We start from the raw sequence: 19,662 nt of genomic DNA, 5'->3' as shown, positions 1-19,662 counted from the left end.
ACCACAGGTACAACCTATCAAACAATGAGTCTTGTTTATATCCCATTTCTGTTCTCTCCAATGGTTGTGAATTAACCATTGGAAAAAAAAAGTGGACATTTACTGAGAGATTAAATGAGCAATAAACCATTGTAAGTACTTTAATAATTTAATCGTCATAACAACCTTATGGGAAAATACAAGATATTTATTGTCTCTGTTGCCAGTTTCTCCCCATCTTTTAAATCGCTTTAATCAAGGCTGTAACACTGACAGCAGCCTCATATCTCTCATGTTTACTGTGTTTCTTGATTATATTATTTTTATTGGGCTTGATTAAATCTCATATTGTTTTGTACAGTAACATGTTGCACAGGTTTGTAGTCTAGGAGCAATAGGCTATACCATATATGTAGGTGTGTAGTACGTGATACCATCTAGGTTTGCATAAGAGAACTCTGATGTTTAAAAAATGACAAAATAGCCTAATGACACATTTTTCAATATGTATCCCCATCAATCAGCATCACATGACAATATTCTTGACTCCTTCCCTTTTTCCCAGCTGGTATCTACAATCTAGAATCGGTCTACTTATCTCCTCCATTGCTACATCCTGGAACACACTGTCTAATTTTACCTGGATTCTTGTAAAAACCTCCTGATGTTTTCTTTCTGCCTTTCCTGTTACCAGTAACCTACAGAGACCAGTATCCCTGCCCTTACAGAACTGACATCCTGGTGAGGGAATGCGGACAACAAACAAGATGAATATGTCAAGTATAGCACAGGAGGGAGTGGAAAGTCTGGAGTTTAGGATTTTATCTTACCCGGGAAGGCTTCTCTGAGAAGGGAGCATTTAAATAAGGGAGGCATGCAAATATGTAGGGGAACAGCTTGTGGGAAAGGGAAGAGCAAGTGCAAATGTCTTGAGTCAGAATCATCAGCGGTGGGTTCAATGAAAAGCAGGCAGCAAACAGAGTAAAAGAAGAAAAAAGAAAAAAGGGATATATAGAGAAAAAAGGGATGTAGAGCTTTGTAAACCTTGGTAAAGAGATTTTTAATCTGAGTACAAGGGTAAACCTCTGGTAGGCTCTGAGTTGAGAAAAGATAGGGTCTGTGTTGTACACTCCTGTATCCCTTGTTCTTAGTGCCTGGTACGTTAGTAGGACTTGATACACATCAGTTGAATGAATAAATCTTCTTTTATACAGATGACAAAACTGGGGCACAAAAATAATGAAGGGCACCTGGTGTCAGAGTGAGATTAGACATAGGTGATTTGACATTTGTAACCAGTTTTCCACAGCTATCTCTGCTGACCTGTAGGAATGGGGGGCCAAGACACTGGGAGAAATTAATTCTAAAATGTGATCAACATGATCTTCATTGTTTGGCCTTCCAAAAGTAGATGCTCACATCCTTTAGTTTTCTACTAAGACGAGTAATACTAGTGTTTTCTGTACTTTAAAAACCATCATTTTTGAAAGATAAATATCACATGATCTCACTCATTTGTGGAATATAATGAACAACGTAAACTGATGAACAAAAACAGATCCCGAGACAAAGAAGCATCGAGCAGACCGTCAAACCTCAGAGGGAAGGTAAGGGAGGGCGGGAGTAAGGGGGAGAGATCAACCAAAGGACTTATATGCATGCATATACATAAGAATTACCAATGGTCACAGATACCAAGGGGGTGAGGGCATGAGTGGGGGGGGGGAATGGAAGGATAAGGACACTATGTAATACCTTAATCAATAAAGAAAAAAAAGTACTCAATGGTAATATATTTAGATTCTTGCCTAAAAGCAAATTAAAAAGAAAATCAAGATGCCCCTCTTTCTCAAAATAAGATAAAATTATAAACCAACCCATAAAGGAAAGATATTCAGCTATAAATGATTTAGAGATTTTCTTTTGTGTTTGGTCAATCTATTCTTTCTGTACAGGTAGGAAAGTTATATTTTTCATAGGGTCAACATTTTCAGGACCTGGGAGTTCACAGCATGATGATACGATAGCTATGGAGAGGGACTGGGGCATACTCCACCTGGTTGTCATCCACTGAATATTTGAATTTTTTGGCACATTCTTGAGCAAGAGCCAGGGAGGCCGCATAGCCCACAAGTGCTACTCCAAAAGCTTCTGTGATTACTGCAGAGAGGACATGCATGGAGGGAGGTCTAGGCAAAGGAATTCTGTGGAAAGAAATACATAATGAAGTCATCAACTTTCATGTAATTTCTACAACAACTTGCAATGAATTCCACTACGGTGGTGACTCTGAAGTTTACATAGAATAAGTAAGATGCCCAGGAGAAAGCCAGGCAGCCTTGCCCTTAGAAGCCCTTTGTTTTCAACATTATTTAACAGAAAAGCAAAATCGCAAGGAACACCACAGGGTCAACACCACACCACTGCCATCTGCACCCAAGTTCACCTCGGGAACTGACTTGATGAAAATGTTCTATATCAGAACAAAAGCATATTTGGAGCATTCTTTCATTTGAACCTTCTCAAATATTTATTTGGCTGGCATTAGAGACTGCATTGTCTGCCTTGAACACTATAGACCTGTATGAGGACACTGGTTTACTGCGAGCTATAATTTCCTGAACTAATCCTTAAATTTGCTATTGAATTCAACAGCTTAATTATGTTTCTAACTCGATCCTTTCACAGCACACTTAACTATGCATCACATGTGTCAGGGAAAATATGCATAAAGGCTACATCTACCCTCTGTTGCAAAATATGGGACCACAGTTAACTGTATCTCAGGTTTAAAGAATTATTTAAAATATTTATTTCAATGAATACCTGACCATTGTCTTACTGTTCTTTGAAAACTACTTGCTCCAAATAAAGTCTCATCATTTATTTATGCCTAATGATGCTTTGGGAGACTATATATATACATCCCTCTGGGGAAAAAGAAGAAACAGGGAAGGCAATACATGTTCATTTAATATCTAGTAAGTAAGTAGATTGCTCAGCCCTTTCATATTAACTGCATGGAGAAGGCGGCTAGGGAATGTATCTAAATCACAGAGTGAACGGTAGAGCTGATCTCAGCTCTGTCTAATTTCAATGCCACACTCTTGTTGATTCCTTAAGAGGCTGGGTCTGGAAAGTTCATCCAAAATAAGGGAGAATTAGTGTGGATGGAGGAGAGGCATACATTTTTTTACCTACTTGCTAAAGTTTACCCCCAAAACAAATGTACTTGTATCACTATAGGCTCTAAAATATATGCTATACAAAAGTACTACTATTTGAAAGTATTAGAACTTTTGTTTCATGGAAATTGAGCTTGCCTAATTATTAATACCAATAAACGGACCTAGAAAGAAACAATAAACTGACTTTTAAAAAATATATACATTTGTATTGATTTCAGAGAGGAAGGAAGAGGGAGAGAGATAGAAACATCAATGATGAAAGAGAATCACTGATCACCTGCCTCCTGCACACTCCCTACTGGGGATTGAGCCTGCAACCCAAGCATGTGCCCTTGACTGAAATCGAACCCAGGACCTTTCGGTCTGCAGGTTGATGCTCTATCCACTGAGACCAACCAGCTAGGGCTAAACTGACTTTTGAAGGTGGAAAAGTGGATAACTTTTTATAAAAACCAAATTGACCCAGATAATCACCATTAACCTTTAACTGCATAAAGGCTAAACACAGAATTTTTAAAAATTATCTTTTTAATCTCTAAATGTTTTCTATTCTCCCTCCATTTTAATGTAGTTAGAAACCAAAATTTGGGAGTGAAAGGTAAAATTAGAGAGGACTCAATAACTAACTTTGCCCCAAATTTATAAATATTGGTATGTATACAGCTCCTTAAAAGGAAATGAGCCCTAAGACACATTCTCTTCCTGAAGATGCCTTTGTTTCTTTCATGCTATACTTGGAACACCCTTTTGCCCTTTCAGGGTGAACAGCTCTTCTTGTTAACCTTCCTCTTAGTGTTCAGAGAAAAGCTTTCAGACAGAAAGGAAGCCACGCCCTCTTCTCCACTCCACGCTCTCCCTCACCATTATAAAATACCTGGCCTATGGGTTTGCCATTTCAGGTAATGCTTGTGTACTTTTACTATGTTTTAAGTGAAATAAAAGTAGTCATAAGAATATGTAAGTGAAATGGGGAAGACTAAATCCCAGAACATGACTCTAATTTAGAAATGCAATGCCCTCATTTAAAAAATAGCAACTGCCCAACTGGCGTGGCTCAGTAGTTGAGCGCCAACCTATGAACCAGAAGATCCTGGTTCGATTCCCGGTCAGGGCACATGCCTGGGTTGTGGGCTTGATCCCCAGTGTGGGGCTCTCTCTTATCGTTGATGTTTCTCTCTCTCTCTCCCTCTCCCTTCCTCTCTGAAATCAATAAAAATATATATTTAATAAAAGAACAAAACAATATTTTTGTAAATAATTTCCAAATCTTTTATCTGAAGCAATGTGTATAAAATAATCAACTAATAGATCTCAGAGGGAAGGAGTTGGGAGGCAGGAAGAGATTAACCAAAGAACTAATATGCATATATGCATAACTCATGGACACAGAAAATAGTGTGGGGAAGGCCTGGGGTCGAGCTAGGTAGAGATGGACAGACGGGGATAGGAAACTGGGGACAACTGTAATACTGTCAACAATAAATTTGAAAAAAAAAACAGTTATTAACTTTCCTGGTTATATGCGAACAGTCTAAGATGTTAGTCTTTCTCTACATGTGTATTATTTGTTTTTAACACTTAAAAATAGTAAATAATTAGAATATTGATTTTTGAAAGAAATAAAATCCATACCACCTACCTCTAGTCTAGTCTCTTCTTCCATCAAAAACAAAGAAACATACAAACAAAAAAGTAAGAAAAAAAACATTACCCTTTTGGAATATGACCAAGTACGTCTAATCCATATGTATTTTCCATATCGGTATAATAACAAGCAAATGATGCAGCAATAACCTGTGTGGTTACATTTGAAAAAAAATTACTAGTAGCCTTTCAAATACCTTTTTAAAAATTAACGTTGAAAGTAGACATTGTTCATGTGTCCCAGGATTGTCATGAATGATGTAGCAGTTATACAGATTTTTAAAAATTAGGAAATTTTAAAGTTCAAAGAATACTTCTGATATTCGAGAGCACTTAATTTGCAGTCTCAAAAATTAAATGGCATTATAATAATACTAGAGGCCTGGTGCATGAAATTTGTGCACTCGGGGGGGGGGGTGGTCCCTCAGCCCGGCCTGAGCCCACTCGCAGTCTGGGATCCCTCACTCCTTACCGCCCCCACTGCTTGCTGCTCCTTAATGCTCAGCTGGCTCACTGCTCCTTAGTGCTGCTGTGGAGGGAGGAGAGGCTCCCGCCACCACCACTGCACTAGCCAGCTGTGAGCCCAGCTTCTGGCTGAGTGACACTCCCCCTGTGGGAGCACACTGAACATCTGCATTGAGCATCTGCCCCCTGGTGGTCAGTGCGCATCATAGTGACCAGTCGTTTTGGTGGTTCTGCCATAACGGTCGCTTAGGCTTTTATTATATAGACTAGGGGCCCAGTGCACAAATTCGTGCACCTTGAAAGGAACGGTGGGCCTCGAGGCTGCAGTAGGCACAGGGGTGGGTCTTGGCCTATCTTCTGCACCCCTGCCTGGCCCCTCCCGCCACAGCCCCCAGTCCCCTGTTTGCCAGCAGCCCCGCTCCCGCCGCTGCCACTCCCACACGCTGACGCCCCCTGGTGGTCAACACATGTCATAGCGACCAGTTGTTCGGTTGTTCCACCATTTGGTCTATTTGCATATTAGCTTTTTATTATGTAGGATTTTTTAAAATGTTTTACTCTACTTAAACCCAATTATGTCTAATCTTGAACAGGAGAAAAACAGACTATAGGAGTGTGTGTGTGTGTGTGTGTGTGAAGTTACCATAATCCAACCTTAACACTTGTCTCTTGTGACATGAAGGGATGCTTTAGAACAGTGGTTTCCAAACTTATTTGGCTTACCGCCCCCTTTCCAGAAAAAATATTACTCAGCGCCCCCTGGAAATTACTTTTTTTTAAATTTTAATAGCAATTAAACAGAAAGATATATGTATTAATGTTTCTACCTTCTTCGTAAAATATAGTAAAGAAAGGTGTAAATTAGAAACATTGAAGTTTGAAATTATGAAACTATTTATTGAACTCAGAATAGAAAGGTAAGACAAAAAAAGTTAAAACAAATGCACCTGCGGCCATCACCGCCCCCCTGGATCGCTGCAGTGCCCACCAGGAGGCGGTAGCGCCCACTTTGGGAATCACTGCTTTAGAAAATACAGTGGGGCCTTGACTTACAAGTGTCCCGACTAACGAGTTGTTTGAGATACCAGCTGTCTCTCGGCCGATTTTTTGCATTGAGTTGACAGAGTAATTTGAGTTAACAAGCTCCTTAATGAGCTCCTTAACGAGCTCGGTCTCGGAACGAATTAAACTCATAAGTCAAGGCCCCACTGTAGCATGTTTTGAGAAATTGCATTGATATTCCTAATAGAGATTAGTAATCAATAATGTGGACAAAAAGGGGCCACATGCTAACCTGACTAGCTCAGAGAAAGCCTGTGAGGTGGCCTTGCAAACTCAGAGAGCTGAGGTAACCACAAAGGATGGTCTGAAATTCAAACTTTTTTTTTTTTTAACTAAAAGCAGTTTATGGTAGGTAGTCAGGTCCTAGGCTGGTATCTTCCTCAACAAAGGTCAATCTTTACCTTAACTGTATCTCTCAATACTGCCTTTTTGCATCTATGATAACATATCGTTGGAATGTCAAAGTAATTTTCCTTTTTTCTGGACCCCTCAAAGCACAGGCATTGCTCTGCGGAGACCACAGATCCCCTCATTGTCACTGAGTTCATTGTTGATTGTGAACTATCCTATACCCACCTATGTAAAAAAAGTAAGTATGTCTATCCTTTTACTTTTTATCCAATCCCAGAGGTTTCCCCACTTTGCCTTCTCCCACCTCCCTACTCGATCACCAGTGGATTCCATGTGACCCACTGACATCTCCTCTTTTGGTTGTAATGTAAAAAGCGAGGTGCAAAACTTTGCAGCCAGTGTCACTCGGGCCTCTCAGCTGAGCACCAACTCCCAGGAAGCTCCCCCTTTCCAAACTCCCTCCTCTCCAGTCTCTAGGTTTCTCTTCAGTGCTCCTTAGATAAAACATGTCCAATCAGCTACGCTTCTCTTGTTTTTTTTCTTCAGGCTGATTGCACAGTATCTTAGCTATAAATCCTGTCCCTGGCTAGGAGCAAGGGCACGCAGCCTCCTGTTATGCCACAGCCTCTGCCCCCCTCTAGAAATGTCTCCATATTCAAAGTCTTAGGATACATGTTGTTGTACTTCGGTAAAAACAACAAGAATATGAGAAATGCTGTAATAAGTGAAAACATGTGTGTGTGTCCTTTTTAAAATCAGTGACTTCAAATGTTTCCTGGTCTTACACGAATGGATAGCCACACAAATGAGACATCTTCATGAGAGGTAGGAGCAGCTGTGAGTTACTGTAGGCAACATGGTGAACCTCAGCAGGTCACCCCAACAGCTGGCAAACATTGTAGGGCAGAATGCTAACTGCAGATTTCACACTTACCAAAACCAAATCGACAGGAAGGACGGCTTTAATTTTCTTTTTAAACTGCTCATTTAACTCTTTCACTATCACAAGCACCACAATGCTCAGCAAGGATAAGAGCAGGGCCTCCAGGCGAACAGACTTGATGTTCTCAAAGACATATGTGTAGAGCTACAATGAGGAGAAGAAATAGAAAGAAAATATAGGGTCGCCCACATTATAACCACCTCTGACTCCAAATGAACTCAGTGATGTTTACCAAGAAATCTTAATGGCTGTAGGATGGGAAGGTGAGGTATAGATGGGTGTCAGTACAAAGCTCTAATTCGCTGCTTTGCCCTTGATGCTTGTAGCGAATTCATGGGTTGCTTCTTTCTACATAAGTACACTATGTATGACTTCTCCTTCCCAGCCACTTCAATGAAGAGATAAGCTCAAATTCATCAATTACATGGAGACTTACTGTTAAGTGCAGTGAGGGGATTTCATAGGCTCTCTGGGAACCCCCACTCTTCCTTAAACCCGAGAATCAAATACAAAGAAATTAAGCGCTGGTATTTAAATGATATCAGATATTTGGTTTAGTGTAGTGGTCGGCAAACTCATTAGTCAATAGAGCCAAATATCAACAGTACAACGATTGAAATTCCTTTTGAGAGCCAAATTTTTTAAACTTAAACTATATAGGTAGGTACATTGTTATTAACTTAATTAGGGTACTCCTAAGGCTTAGGAAGAGCCACACTCAAGGGGCCAAAGAGCCGCATGTGGCTTGAGAGCTGCAGTTTGCCAACCATGGGTTTAGTGTGAAATATTACCATGTTCTCAGTCATTCAATATTTTATTTACCTTTTTATTGCCACATGCTTTATGCCAACTACCATGCTCAATTCTAGGTCTACAAAGGTGAACAATTTCGATGAGCCTCAACATTTATAGAGCTAACAATATGGCGAGTACATTACCAATTAAAACAACAAATTAGTTCATTATGGTGCTATAAACATATAAGGTGCACCCGAAGCATATGTGTCTTTGAGGGGTTAGTGGTCAGCAGAGCTGTCCCTAAAGAAGATAAACAGGAATCAGCCAGATGGTGGATCAGAGAAGTAGTGGGGGAGTCTGTTTTGCCTAAAATACATAGAATGTGAGAAGACTGTATGCCTTCCATATATTATATATGTGTGTGTGTGTGTGTGTGTGTGTATTCTTTATTTTTATTTGAGTGTACTTTTCATTTTTATTTATTTTTTTCTTATAGTTTACTTTCAATTTTATTTTGTATTGTCTCAGTGTACAGGTTAAAGTCAAAGAAAGAATCTTAAAAGCAGCAAGAGGAATACAGGATTGGCATGAAATATGCAAAGGGATGAAAAGCAAGGTCCTATAACCTGCTACAGTTTCTATCCCAAGCCACGATTGAACCAAACTACAGATGAGCTTTCTGTTTCTCTCCCATTCAATTTACACTGTCCATTTTTCAGGGTATATTAAACATTCCTAAAATTCACAATAGAAATATCAAAATAACTGGGGAGGAGATGTGGGCTTTCAACAAACCACTATGTGTTCTTGACTCAGAAATCCCAGATTCGTTCTCCACATCTAAACCTCATTTGTACATATTTAATTGTGACCTCATCCTCTAGAAAAGAAAAAGTTTCATGGGCTCTGCTTTCCTTCTGACTTTTTAATCCCCTTTTATTAACATTCTTGGTTCCTGCTTTGCAGCCTGCAGGAGCATTTAAACGAGAAAAGTGCTTTGCTTGTACTGCAGAGATGGGATTGAGAATGAAACTGTTTTCCAGTTCTGAAACTCCTTGTTTTTAAGGAAGGAGATAAAACTTCCAACAGGGGCAGTCAAATAGATTGCCAAGCTTGCCTTGTGCTCTTGGTGGTTCGGTCTAATTAGCCTATTACGCTTTTATTATTATAGATAACCCAAGTTTCTTTAAGATGGAAATACATCAGTATTGTAATGAACCAAATCCTACTTTGTGAAATACACACCAAAATATATATGAACAAAGACATGTGGAAAACTCACATAAAATAATCCAAGTGGCCTGGATATGTAAGGTATTTTCATTCCCAAGAGATGCTTGACTTGTGAAGTCAAAACATTTGTGGCAGCCCCAGTTGTCATTGCGCTGATCACAGGCTCCGTGAGCAGGAACGTAGCACCGCCCAGTTGTAGGGCAAACATGGCCACCTAAGAGGACAGAGCACAGCAAATGTCCCAAGGTTGCGAGACAGTTTAATATCCAACACATGTTCACTTCACACAGACAGAGAGAACTAATGGAAAATGAGGTTCTACAATTTTAGGTGCTCAGTCCCTTGAGTGTTCTTGACAGCGTAACCAGGTCCCAGGACTCTCAATGTTATTGGGAACAATTGAAGTGTTTCGATTAAAATGAACATGTTATTTTTTCCTGAATATTTACTTCACTGTGTTTCTCTTTTCTTAATCATACATGTTACCAAGAAATTCTAGAAAATCGGTTGATCTATGGGGCTCTATGGGGGATATTCAAATTTGTGATCATATTTGTAATTATTTTAAAAATCTAAAATGGCACCATGCCTGGTGCCTTAATATGGTTGAATCTAGACTGACAAGACAAAAAAACAAACAAAAACAAAAAACAAAAAGAACTTTTTTTCTTCAATGAAATAGCAGGAAGCTCCTGGGGAGCATGTGTTTTGAGTAACCATAGGTGGTGGATGCTAGGAATACAAAGGATTAACTACTTTAATTCTTAGAGTAGGACTGGAAGCAAGGGCAGGGACTTAGGCATAAGGTAGGAATCCCAGTCAGGAAAACTGAGTTGGTTTTAATGTACAGAACTGTACATAATTGTTTAGAATAGCACTCATGTGACACCATGCCAGTGCAACTAGCTTTGTCAAATTTATCATCGGCTGAGACACTGTTGCCATTTCAAATAAATCCATTTGCTAAGATGAACTCGGAATTTTTGTAAATTTTATTTTGTCTTTTTGGGGAAAACACTCTTACCAATAATTTTTTTTTCTAGAGAGGAATTAAGCTTTCCCCTCTTATCTGTGTAGGAAACCAACTATTGCTCAAATATTTGAATCCTAAGAACAACCGAAGTGAAAACAACTCAGTTGGTGAGCCAGGGTCCCCAGCCAGAAATGAAAAATACTTTTTAGAAAGTTTGTTCTTAAAAAGTCAAAAACTACTTCTCTGTAGCTTCACTATATTCATTCTAACTCATTTACTCAACCAGTACTTATAGAGGAACTATTCTCTGTACCAGACCGTATTTTCATAAAGACAGAGCACATCTGTCCCTTATCCATCTAAATAGACACACCCATGAACATGAATAAAAATAAAGCTCCAATTGCCTTTCCTTTGCCACTGTCTCAGTTTCTTCATCCCCACATCTCAGTACCACTTACCTGAATCACACCTCCCAAGAAGGAAACGGATGCAGCGATACCAATCCTTTCCATCTCAAAGTCAGATAAGCCCAGGATGCTTGTGTTACTTTGTTTGGTGAGGTTCTGGCTACTCGAAGGGACAAGCCGTTCCACTGCATTGGCTGATATTAAGGATGTCAAGGCACAAGTGCCTAAAAAGGGGGATGGGGAGGGGAATCTCCTATTAGTAACAGACTCAATAAATATTGTTGAAGTCCACCACTGAAGTTGAATCCATGCTGTAAAACCAAGTCAATCTATTAGAAACACTCTCCTCTGCACCCCCATTACTCCAACCTTTGTTCCACTCCATGGAATAAATAGAAAATCACCTACTTATACACATATTCCTTCAACATACAACCACACCCATCTACTTGCTATTCCCTTCCAGACCATACACATCCCCATCTCTCGGTAGACCTGCACAGAGAATATCCTCAGTGTAGGGATTAAGATCATGGACTAGACATAAATCTAGCTCTTCCATTTTTTCTCTAATGCGACAAAGCATATTACTGTGAGTCTAAATTGCCTCATCTGTAAAATGGGAGTCATATATCTACACTTCAGAGTTTGGGGCAATATAAATAAGATGATAAGTATAAAGACCCCAGTACACTCACTGGCTAAATATGAATTCTTTGCATGAACCTGAAGCTCTTTACCTACTATGCTTGCTCTTCTATCTACTTGTGCAAACCCTGTAGGCTTTCAAAGTCTGGCTCCAATCCCATATCCATAAGGATCCATTTCAGAACCTGCAAGCCAGGTTTAATCATTCTCTCTGTGCTTTCCTAGGAGAGTAGACCTTTATTACAGTATAACAACATGCTGCGGCCCATAAAATGATTAAGTATGCCATTTCTGTGTAATGTAATTAAAGTTCAATGGTATTTCCCCAAAATTGTCCTGGTCTCACACAAATGTGGGACCGTTTTCAATGTCTTATTGTGTAGCAAGTACTAAGCCAGACACTGTACATTAATCATCTCATCTAATTCTTACTATAATCATGTGAATTTTTTTGCATTTCAATATTAAGAAAGCAGCAAATAAACCTTTAAAATTTTGCCTAAGCTCATGCAGATAACAAACAAAATATAAGACACACACCCAGGACTAACTCTAAAGCCCATGTTTTTAAGCATCTCGTTCTCTTACCAGACCTCTATACTTGTGACAGTTCACATTATACTTGGTAATGCAGAGCTAAGTAAGCTAAAAGATATATTAATTAAAGAGCATCAGAGATTATAGCTTAGAAGAAACCTAAAAGATCAATTATGTGGAAAACACTTTTCAATATTTAAGTCACTAAATTTTAGAAATTCTTACCTTTATCCCTCAAAGTGCTTATTTCCTACATTTCATTGTGAAATCAGAACATTTGTCTCCCTTTTATGGGCTTTTTACAGCTAACACTGCAAAGAATCTTTAACAATAAACTGGTTACATAGTAATTTAGCAATAGTTCACAACATGTATCGAGTGGTTAGGCACAGAAAGTGAAATGTCTTAGCTCTAATATTTGCTGAGATTTTCCATAGTAAAGGTAGAAATGTAATCAACAACTAATTATCACTTTTGAGGTCCTTTTCTTCACAAACATGAGAGGCATCATCAGAAACAGAAAGTATTACCTGTGGCAACGTGACTTCCCATTCCAAAGATGGCATAAATGATGGCAGGAAAAAAAGACCCATATAAACCGAACACTGGGTGCACAGATGAGAGAATGGCAAAGGCCAACCCTGCGAAGAAGACCAGCATAATGAAGACCATTTTATAACTCAGAATGTAGCCCATTACAAAGCAGAATGAATATTGGCTTACTTAGTAACAAGATAAGCCATAATTTTATTATTCTGTTTGCTCAATGAGAGACTAGCATCATGGTTCTAAACAACAGAGAATTCACTCATTAGTTTATATTTCATTTCATTTCAAATGTTTGGAGTACTGCTCTTTGTCCTTGGCTACAAAGATAACTACATGAAAATATTTGTGCAGAGTGTCTTCCTGTAGAAGTGTTAACATCACAGCAAAATATCTTCGCACACTTAGCAAAGCATTTTCACATGTATTTTTTTTTAAGTTTTTGTTTCGTTAATCCTCACCTGAGGATATTTTTCCATTGATTTTTTTAGGGAGAACAGAAGAGAGAGGGAAAGACAGGGAGAAATGGATGGAAGAGAAACACATCGATTGGTTGCCTCCTGCACGAGCCCCCACCAGGGCCTGGGCCCGGACAGAACCTACAACCAAGGTACGTGCCCTTGACCAGAATTGAACCTTGGGCCCTTTGGTCCGCAGGCCAATGCTCTATCCACTGAGCAAAATTGGCTAGGGCTCACATGTACAATTTTATTTGCCTAATAACATCTGCGAGAGAGGCAGTATTTATAGCTCTACCACTGACAGATGAGAAGCCTGACATGAAAGGTGACTAAGGCTGGGGCACAAAGAGCACACATTCAAAGTGGCCTCGTTGGCTGGTGACTGGCTGGCCTAAGATTGTGTATCTCAGAGGCTGGGCATGCAGTTCCCATACCTAGACCACATGAATATAGTCATTTAGGTACAATTTCTTAGAGTGAAAAAAGAATCAACTTTGATTATTCAAAAAGTAAGAAGTAATTCATAACTACTCATTTTTATTCCTAATAGATTCTACTGTCTACATACTTTGTATGTCGCATGCACATCAAAAAATGTCCTAGTGTGTCAAAATGACTACTAGTATTTAAAGGTGACCAACATAAACGTGATCTTGTTTGTGGCTGGTCCTTGGCATTAAACAGCTAGTTAAGGTCCTGATAAATCCATTCAAGTCTATATACACTCTTCTCCATGTTTAATAAGTAGGGTGTTCAATTCAATAAGAGCCGAATTACAACTCTACCTTTCTTAATTTGGGGTAAAATTCCTGCAAGTGCTGATGGATATTTGTATTACCTCATCTAACTTAGATAAGAGCAAAAGCAACACAATAAACAAAAGTATAAAGGAATGAAATAAAAAATGAGTATTAGGTTAAATGATATCCAAAAAGGAGAGAGAGAGATTGGAGGGAGAAATAAAAAAACTTAAGATCTTTAATGGCTCATTATTTTTAAAGATAAAAAATCATGTATTGGTAATGCAAGTTTGTTATGACTACTGGAAGACTTTAAAAGATGCAATATTTGGGAAAAAAGGTTTTGTAGGTGCAATAATGGCTAATATAGTAGAGGAATAGAAGAGACTCTATATTCCCACATAAATCTCATCAGTAGTTTCAGGGCCTGTGAACACTGCCAAATTCCCAAGGGGCTCTGAGTGTGAAGCTGGACATTCACCGCAAACACCCCCTACTCCTCAGACCCAGGCGGCAGTGAGAATGGCTTCCGTCCACATAGGATCTGACCCCTGACCAAGAAGGAGCGTGAAAGCAGGTAGGTAGCTCAGACTCTGCCTCTGCCGCTGCTACAATCTCTTGGCTGAGGTAGCTAGAGTGACACTGTCGCTACTGATGAGAAAGAGAATTGTTTATCACAGAGAAGATGATGTTTCATATTTAAGATACAAATATTTTACTTTCAGGACAGTTTTGTCTGGATTTACACAATAGCAATTTATTCTGAAAACCAAAGGACATTGGAGCTGCAAGATTGTTTCTAGAACTTGAGAATCGTGCAGAATTATAGAGAGAGGGCCACTGTGCTGAAGACTTTACACTTTCTTGTCTTAGTGACCTCACTATAGAGAGGGGAGGCAGACTTAGAGGCAGGCAGTGGTTTCACTCCCCTCAGGCATAAATACAAGAACAATATTACTTTATAGACTGTAGTCTATGGTTATGGAGCTTCAGTTACTACCCAGAAAATGACAGCTCACACAACTCAATGGAAAATCTATTCCCGTAGAATTCACTGCCCTCACTTGTCAATCCTGTTTGTGAAACAGCCTTGAGGAATAGCTTTTGGTCAAGATGATGAAATAGGTAAACTCTATGCTCACCTCCTCCAACGACCATATCAAAATTACAACTAAATTATAGAACAATTCTCGTTGAGAACTAGCTGAAGACTAGCAGAGGGGAATTCCTATAATAAAGGATATAAAAAAAGCAACATCAGGACCTCAAGATGGGGGGAGAGGCAGAACAGGCAGGTCCCACATCCCTCGTGTGGAAAATAAGGACTGAGAGTATATCACAGATGCAGAGGTCCTCCCTGAGAAACGTGGGGTCCCCATCCCACATCAGGCTCCCCAATTCGGGGCATCAATGCCAGGAAGAGGAGTCCCCATAACACCTGGCTGTAAAAACCAGTGGACGTCAGTCAAATACAAAGGGCTCCTATAGATGAAGGCACTGCAGGTCTTAAAGGGACCATGCACATACTGACTTGCTCAAAAACTCAATCACTCTAAACCAGCGGTTCTCACCCTGTGGGTCGCGACCCCCTTGGCAGTCGAACGACCCTTTCACAGGGGTCGCCTAAGACCATCCAGCATATCAGATATTTACATGACGATTCATAACAGTAGCAACATTACAGTTATGAAGTAGCAACGAAAATAATTTTAGGGTTGAGTCACAACATGAGGAACTTTATTTAAAGGGCCAGAAGGTTGAGAACCACTGCTCTAAACTTTAGCATAGGGGTAGCAGTGCAAATGGCTCCAGGAACAGACAGAAAGAAACTAAAATGACTAACCTCAGGGCAAGAGCTAGAGAGTCATGGGTTGGGAAAACTCTATTGAGGGTGCTGGAAGGCACTGTAGTTTCTTTGAGGAAAGTATAAGAAAGAGAAATTAAGTAAATAATCCCATTTACAATTAAATCACAGGCATTATGAATAAATGGGTGTGTGTTCATAGGTATTTATTATGTATTTTATTATTTATTCCAAGGTGGTGAAAGACCTGCACTTGGAAAACTATACAACATTGAAGAAAGAAATTAAAGAAGATACAAATAAAAGGAAGCATATACCATGCTCGTGGATACGAAGAATAAACATTGTTAAAATGTTTATATTACTCAAAGCAATCTAGATTCAGTGCAATTGCTATTAAAGTACCAATGCATTTTTCACAGAACTAGAATAAATAGTCCTAAAATGTATATAGAATCACAAAAGACCCCCAATCGCCAAAGCAATCATGAGAAAGAAGAACAAAGTTGGAGGTATTATGCTACTTGATATCAAACTATACTACAAGGCAGTAGTATTAAAAACAGCATGGTGCTGGCATAAAAACAGACACATACATCAATGAAATAGAGTAGAAAGTCCAGAAAAACCCCATGCCTAAATGATCAACCAATCTATAACAGAGGAGGTAAGTATATACAATGTGGTAAAGATAGTCTCTTCAATAAATGGTGCTGTGAAAACTATACAGTTACATACAAAAATGAAACTAGACCACTGTCTTAAATCATATACAAAAATACATTCAAAATAAATTAAAAATGTAAATGTAAGACTTGAAACCATAAAACTCCTAGAAAAAAAATAGGCAATAAATTTTTTGACATTGCTTTTACTGATATTTTTTTTATGTGTCTCCCTAGGCAAGGAAAACAGAAGAAAAAAAATAAATCCATGGGACCACATCAATCTAAAGTTTGCACAGTGAAGGAAACCATCAACAAAACAAAAACACATCCTACCAAATGGGAGAAGATATTTGCCAATGACATATCTGAGAAAGGGTTAATATCCAAAATGTATAAAGAAAACCCTTTAACTTTTACAATCTAATATGCTTCAGGAGTTCCCACTTATTGTTCACCATGTCATTAAGCTGCCCTCAGGAGTGCAATGAAGCTCCGCTTCCACACATATGTTTCTGTGCCAGTAATGCCACACATTCGGCAGAATTATAAGAACATCCATCTTTTCCCTTCTAAGGCAGCATAAAATTTTCATGGTGTAGGAACAGAATTCTAGGTGATCCCTTAGAATTACAAGCTTAAACATCCTCATATTGCTCCTCAGTGGATTAGGTTCTTATATGGCAAGTCATGCATTGTAGGCCTCCACTCTGTCTCAATGCTTGAGTTTTCAGGTTAGAAACACAGAAACTATTTCCCCCCAAGTGGTCACCCTGGCTAGAATGTGAACTAAATACTCTCTAGACCAGAGTCTTATACTGCTTAGCTTGCCATCCATGTTGGTGGCATGTTTTAAGTCAATGACCTTCTCTAGAATGTTTGCTCATCTTCAAAATACATTCAGTAGAGTGAAAATAGGTATTCATTTCTATTGTTTGTTGTGAGGCAAGAACAAAAAATTACCCCTTCTTTCTTCTAAGTCCTTGAAGAAAAGGAGCCTATGATTGCCAATATTGTATTCACACAAACGAGAGGTAATAATATATAAATGCCTTCTTTACTTTATATTTTGTTGCAGTATTTTCCTTGTATCTTCACCTTTTGAGTCTAAAAGGTGCAGGGATGATAGCTAAATGGAAAAGTAATTTGAAGAGGAGAATATTTGAACCTTCCTAAAGAAATGTCTTCTATTATTAATAACACTAGAGGCCCGATGCATGAAATTCGTGCAAGAATAGGCCTTCCTTCCCCTGGCTGCCGGCACCAGCTTCCCTCTGGTACCTGGGACCTGGGCTTCCCTCGGGCCACCGGCAGGCACCCAGGACCCGAACTTCCCTCATAGCCCTGGCTTCGTCCAGAAGGATGTCTGGTCTAATTAGCATATTATGCTTCTATTATTATAGATTGGTATTGTAAATGTCTAGTTATTTTGGAAGTATAGAGTATAAAATATAAACTATAAAGTGTTGACTTTGTAATTTAGTCCTAACTCTAACAGTTATTAGGCATGAGGACCAGGAAAAATTATTTAATTTTCTAAGCCTCCATTTTTGTATGTGGAAAATGGAGAAGAGACAGCTGTCTCTTGGGATTTTGTTAGGATAGGAGAAGATAATGTATATACAGAGCTTAGTACAATACTCCTTACAGCAATGTCATGATATTTCACTTTTCTTATCTCCATAGTGGGTAAGCATGAGCAACTTTGAAAGGATTGTTTTTAAAAGAAGAGGTAATTTTAGAAGAATGTGTCTTTCATTGCACCAACAAAAACATTTAAGTTCTCTCTAGTGGTGTAGACTTATCCAATCACTGGTAGACTTCCAAGAGAAACAGTACCAGATCCATAACTTTAGGAGACACAAAGACTGAATAAACTTTGTGCTTTTCATCAATTGGGAGCTGGCCAGTTTTTCCTCATAACTAATTAAATACATAAATCATAAACAAAATTTCTCAAAATCTATAGAAGCCATACAATTAACTTACACATAAATGCTCTCACTAATGACATACCACAGGTATTTTATTATATCCCCAAATTTCTTTATTAACCTGATATTTTACAAAAGTGAAAAAACAAATTGGTTTTAAATATGTCTTTCATTTCACATTAAGTTAAAGCAAAATAAATTTATAATGTATACTGGAACTATGAAAAAGCCCTTGTAAATTAATCACCTAAGTTTCAAAGTACGTGATAGTGTCTCCTTTGAATAAAACTGACTAAAATCAAGACTGGAAATAACTCTATTTTGAACTTTTATGAAATATTACTATGTTTTGCTGTTGACAAAATTGTCATTAAAAATGTAATATAAGACTATTCAGAAAAATGTAATCCCATAAAATGTGGTATTATGGATCTTAAAGCATCAGTTTCTAATCACATTAAAAACACAAATACACAAACAAGTTTGTTTCAACTACTAAATAATTCAATTAAACGAGTGCATATAATGTAATGGTAGGGATAATAGTTCAAGGCAGGGAGGTAGTGAAAATGCAAGGAAATATAAATCTACAAAGTCTGTTCTGAGGAGTGTTCCAAATTCTCAAGGCTGAAAATTTAGTTCCTTTCTTGCTACAGTTAGTAAATTATTACCTTAATTAGTTAAAGAAATACAATGAGCATACCTTTAAGGAACACACACACACACACACACACACACACACACACACACGCAACTAAAAACTTTCACCAAGAGAAACACCTATCTAAATCCAGAAGGTCATTTAGAATCTTCCTTGGGAAAATTAAAATAAGACTTCCCACCAGTTTAAATTTCTTATTGAGAAATAAATACAATGCATAACGTTGTGACAGGATAGTAAGAAGCGAGGAAAATTCTTAGGCAAGTGGAATAGGGAAACTGAGATGAGAAAATTAAACAAGGCCAGTTTGGGCAGCTTGCAGCCAGTTTGGGCAGCTTGCAGCCAGCTTGTGAATCACAAGACCTTATCTTCCCCAACTAAGGACACCTCTCCTCCCTAACCAGACAATACATAGCTTAAATCACCCCGGAACTGCTAAGGCAGGGGCGGGGGGAGGGAGAAGGAAAAAAAGGGGCATTTTATCTCACTCACTGAACAAAGGTAAGCAGTCTTGGGACTTGCCAGGTGATCTCATAAATCCTGGGAAAGCTACCACAAAGCAAAAGGGGGACCTTGAAATCTAGTCTGTGCCCAAGATATCCAGCAGAGGAACCCTGAAATCTGTATCTGTAGACTGAAGGTTATAAAATCCCTTGAACCCCCACCAGGCATGCACTCAG

At 38.7% G+C, this 19,662-nt stretch overlaps 1 protein-coding gene across 1 annotated transcript in view; it reads right to left on the bottom strand.

Annotated features, from left to right (window-relative positions):
• SLC26A7 (solute carrier family 26 member 7) overlaps positions 1-19,662 on the bottom strand; it is a 43,422-nt gene that overhangs the window by 20,637 nt on the left and 3,123 nt on the right. The window contains exons 4-9 of the mRNA XM_014459696.2: positions 12,702-12,812; positions 11,038-11,210; positions 9,653-9,817; positions 7,624-7,776; positions 4,879-4,961; positions 2,036-2,183 (exon numbers count right to left, since the gene is read on the bottom strand). Coding sequence (XP_014315182.1) covers positions 2,036-2,183; positions 4,879-4,961; positions 7,624-7,776; positions 9,653-9,817; positions 11,038-11,210; positions 12,702-12,812 — 833 coding nt within the window. The remainder of the gene's footprint in view (positions 1-2,035; positions 2,184-4,878; positions 4,962-7,623; positions 7,777-9,652; positions 9,818-11,037; positions 11,211-12,701; positions 12,813-19,662) is intronic.

Source organism: Myotis lucifugus, unplaced genomic scaffold, assembly GCF_000147115.1.
Source record: "Myotis lucifugus unplaced genomic scaffold, Myoluc2.0 scaffold_113, whole genome shotgun sequence".
Classification (NCBI taxonomy): Eukaryota; Metazoa; Chordata; class Mammalia; order Chiroptera; family Vespertilionidae; genus Myotis; species Myotis lucifugus.
Note: the sequence above shows the minus strand (reverse complement) of the source record. Positions and strands in the feature narration are given on the sequence as shown.